The sequence below is a fragment of the Antrostomus carolinensis genome, unplaced genomic scaffold (assembly GCF_000700745.2).
Source record: "Antrostomus carolinensis isolate BGI_N321 unplaced genomic scaffold, ASM70074v2 scaffold38660, whole genome shotgun sequence".
NCBI lineage: Eukaryota > Metazoa > Chordata > Aves > Caprimulgiformes > Caprimulgidae > Antrostomus > Antrostomus carolinensis.
Genome location: NW_010291507.1, coordinates 15,373 through 19,080, shown reverse-complemented (window position 1 = coordinate 19,080; position 3,708 = coordinate 15,373). Strand labels below are relative to the sequence as shown.

The 3,708-nt window shown below is 55.9% G+C and overlaps 1 protein-coding gene across 1 annotated transcript in view; it reads left to right on the top strand.

Annotated features, from left to right (window-relative positions):
• Nucleotides 1–3,231: 3,231 nt before the first annotated feature.
• The window catches only part of LOC104531565 (mast cell protease 1A), a 1,713-nt gene continuing 1,236 nt past the window's right edge, over nt 3,232–3,708 (top strand). Inside the window, exons 1-2 of the mRNA XM_010176481.1 lie at nt 3,232–3,295; nt 3,393–3,536. Coding sequence (XP_010174783.1) covers nt 3,232–3,295; nt 3,393–3,536 — 208 coding nt within the window. The remainder of the gene's footprint in view (nt 3,296–3,392; nt 3,537–3,708) is intronic.

The following is a 3,708-nucleotide window of genomic DNA, read 5'->3' as shown; positions in this document are numbered from 1 at the left end:
CCCCAAAAAAAAAGACAATTATTTGGAAGTTGTCCCAATAAAACACGTAATGAGTGGGCCAGCCCAGACTCTGTCTGCCAGGGTGTCACACCTTTCCCTCCTTTGCAACAGGTTTAAGGTTTTGACCTTTTGGCTGATGGTTGGTGAAAGGCACTGAGCACTGGAAATGCTCAGTGCCTGTAGGACAGGAGCTTTGGAGGCTTTCATACCTCAGCATTGCTCCAGAGTAAGCACACCACAAATGCAAACCTCTGAGTCTCCCTTCTTTACAGTGTGGTGCTTCATGCAGCTTCTGACAGCCACTGGTAATCGCCAGAGCAGCAATCCCTCCCCTCCCTCCACCTGGATTTTGTCCTGGGTAGCTCAGAGGGGCTGGAGAAGCTGGATCAGCTCAGTGCCTGGTCTCCAAATGCCATACCCAGCACCAGCTCTCCTACTGTGCCTGCTACAAGCTCAGCTTTGCCCAGCACCTTCTGCCCTGTAACCACGTCTCCAGTGAGCAGACACGTCCCCAGGAAGGAGGGAGCTGCACGGTGGTCCTGCCACCCTCACTCAGTGTGGCATGGCCAGGCGCAGTGAGCGTGGCATGACCAAGGCCATGAGTCTGCTCCAGAGACCTGGCTGGAGCCTCTGGCCCATGGTCCCCTGTGCAGGACCCACAAAACCCCTCATGTGAGCTCCCTCAGGCTGCCTTGCACCCTCTGGGGCAGGGCTGAGCTCAATGCCAGGCGTGTCCCTCCAGGCCCACAGCTCAGAGCTGTTTCTGCCCACGTTGGTGCAGGGATGGCCGGGAGGAACCAGTCCTCACCCAGGAAACGGGGCAGGGACAGCTCGGCACAAACAGCATGGCAAGGTCTGTGCAAGGAGGAGCTGGCAGGGGTGTGGTGCCAAGCACCAGGCAGAGGAAATCAGACTGGTTTGAAACCCAACATGAGCACGGCAGAGGAAGGACAAACAACACACGTCCCTGCAGTCAGTGCTGCCTGGCTGGGGCAGGGGCAATGCCCTCACTGGCAGCCGGGCTGGTGCTGCTGCACCCTGTCTAGAGAGCATCAATTTATCCCAAGCTCTGCTGCTTACCATCCTGTGCATCGCTTCCTCCACCTGCTGTTTTTTTTTCCTCCCTGCCTGTTCTTCAGAAGAACACCAGGCGGTTTGGGGCAGAGAACTGCTGTCTGGTTTCTGTTGCCTGCAGCATTGCCGGGCCCTGGTACTGCTGAGCCACTGGCAAGAGCTAAACTCAAACGGTGCTGGGCGTCTGGGCTCACTGCTGTAGCTCAGCACCACTGGGATCCAGGAGAAAGCCAGACCTTGGCAGAAGGTTACTGCAGAACACAGCCTCATGGAGAGAGCTGCTGCTCGGGAGAGAAACAAAATATCAGAACGCAGAGGGAGCCCTGCCTGCATTTGGGAGTAATGTTTTAATCAAACAAAAGCCCTGTTGCCCAAAGACTGGCATGCAGGATAGCCCGTGCTCCCAGACCTCCCTGCCCAAGGTAGTCCAGCCCTGCCATGAGCCCATGGCTCTTCTGATGTGCTGCAGACTCCTCGAGGTGGTAAGAGAGGGATATGTTTATCTGTTGGTTTGTTTATACCTACACACATACTTTGATTTTATTTCCAGGAACTGTTTCAGGGGTTTTCCATTCTCATACCGCAGCTCTCCCTCAAATGCCCTCCTCCCAGCAATGCAGACTAACTGGCAGAGCAGCCTCGGTGCCCTCCTGGGACACTTGCCCTGTCAGCTTGCCCGTGTGCCACCAGCATGGGTACCCTGCTGTCAGCTTGCTCAGAGTCCCCCAGCTTCAAGCCCTGACTGGGAGCAATGAGGACTGGCCCCAGCAGACAGGGGCTGGGAGAGACAAGGCTGCCACCTCCTCTGTGGCCCCTCTCTGCTGTGGCTGTCCCCAGCCCCTCCCGATGCTCCTGAGCTGGAACAGAGTCCCGAGTTGTTGAAAGTCTGTGAGCATGGAAAAGATGTCCTTCCAGTATGCAACATGCAACCCCTCCTGAGCCGAGCAGACACTTCACACAGCATTAACCCCAACAGATTCATGCTTTGCTGCGGGCACACAACTGCCCAGACCAGCCCCAGGGAGAGAGGAACAAGGCAGCAAACTGGGACAACCTGGCAGTGGGGAAAATTAAGGTAGATAAGGGGTAGGAAGTGCAATCAGCAAGAACAACTTTAAACAACACAGGACTGTATGGCACAGCTCCCTCTGAGCTTGCAGCCCAAGAGTCAGGCAGCTCTTCATACAAAGAACAGTCTCAGCTGCCATCACAGGACACACTTGGGCAGCTGGAGGCCCGAAGCTCAGAAGGAAGGAGCAGACAACCTCTGGGTAAGGCAGTGTGAGAGCCAGGAATAGGAAGAGGGCAGGTGTCCTGAGCCCCAGGTCCATGCCCTTGACACAAAGATTGGGTCACCTCTTTGAAACAGGGTCACCTGGGGCGGCCCACTGGTGGTTTCTGTTCAGGACTACAGGGCCAGGAAGGGACCAGTGCAGCAGGACTGGTGTGCAGTTTAGCATTTAACCAAATCACGCTTTGCTGGGGGTAAGGCTAAGACAGCAATTGCAGCCTGGTTTGCAGGCAATTTCAGATGAGGGAAGAGAAAAACCAGTGCAAGGTGAGATGAATGCTTCCCTTGGTCCCATTTGAACAGTTGTGCCAGCTGCAGAGTGGAAACCATAGAGGGCAAAGAGAATCTGCAGTCACTGTGGTTGCCAACAAAGCATGAAGTGACCTGACCATGCCTGGGAGCAAGTAGCATGAGCTACTGAAGGTAAAGGATGAGACTGCCTGACTGCCAGAGCTCAAAGACACCATGCTTTGAAGCAGGTGGACGTGACTTGTCCTGCAGCCAAACTGCAGGAGAAATGCTAAATCACACCTCAGAAATACTCTAGGACACCTCTCCTGGTCAGCATCCCTGCGGCTTTGGGACTGTGCCACACCAGGCTCTCTCTGCCGTGGCCCTTCTTGTCCTGCTCTATCACTCATCAATCGCAGCCTCTGGGCACGTGGGGCATGTGATCAGGCCGGGGCAGCAGAGATGCAGATAGACCTGCTGGGATGCTGCACGGCTCCGATTAGCACAATCAGGCCATCGCACATGGTTTCCTGGCTGCTTGGTACAGCTGCTCCCAGGGTATAAAACCAGCCCTTGGGCACTAGGAGACTCAGACTTCCACCCACCTTGGAAGGAGTGTCCAGCTGTGGGAAGAGATGTGCCAGCCCCAGCCGCTGCTGACCCTGCTGCTCCTGCTTTCCTGCCCGTGGGCCAACGCCAGTAAGCTGGGGTGCCGCAAGCTGCTGCGAGTGAGACTGCTGATCTGGGCTCTGACCTCAGCAGCCACCAGCTCATCCTGCGCTGGGATGTCTTGCAGGTGCTCTACGGGGTCAGATTGTGGGGGGCCACGAGGCTCAGCCCCACTCCCACCCTTACATGGCATACCTGAAGGTAGGGATGTTCGCCTGCGGAGGCTTCCTGGTGGCCCCTGACTGGGTGATGACAGCTGCACACTGCATGGGGTGAGTACTTCATACAGGAGTTTTATCCCCTTCTTCCTTCCCTAACCTGTGAGGTCCATCACTGTAGTAATTTTGGAGTAGGTTCTTCTTCCTCCTGTGCTGAGCAGCTCTCTCCACCTGCCTGCAAAAGGGGAGGGACGCAGGTGAGAACCAACCTGTTTTCCCCATTCT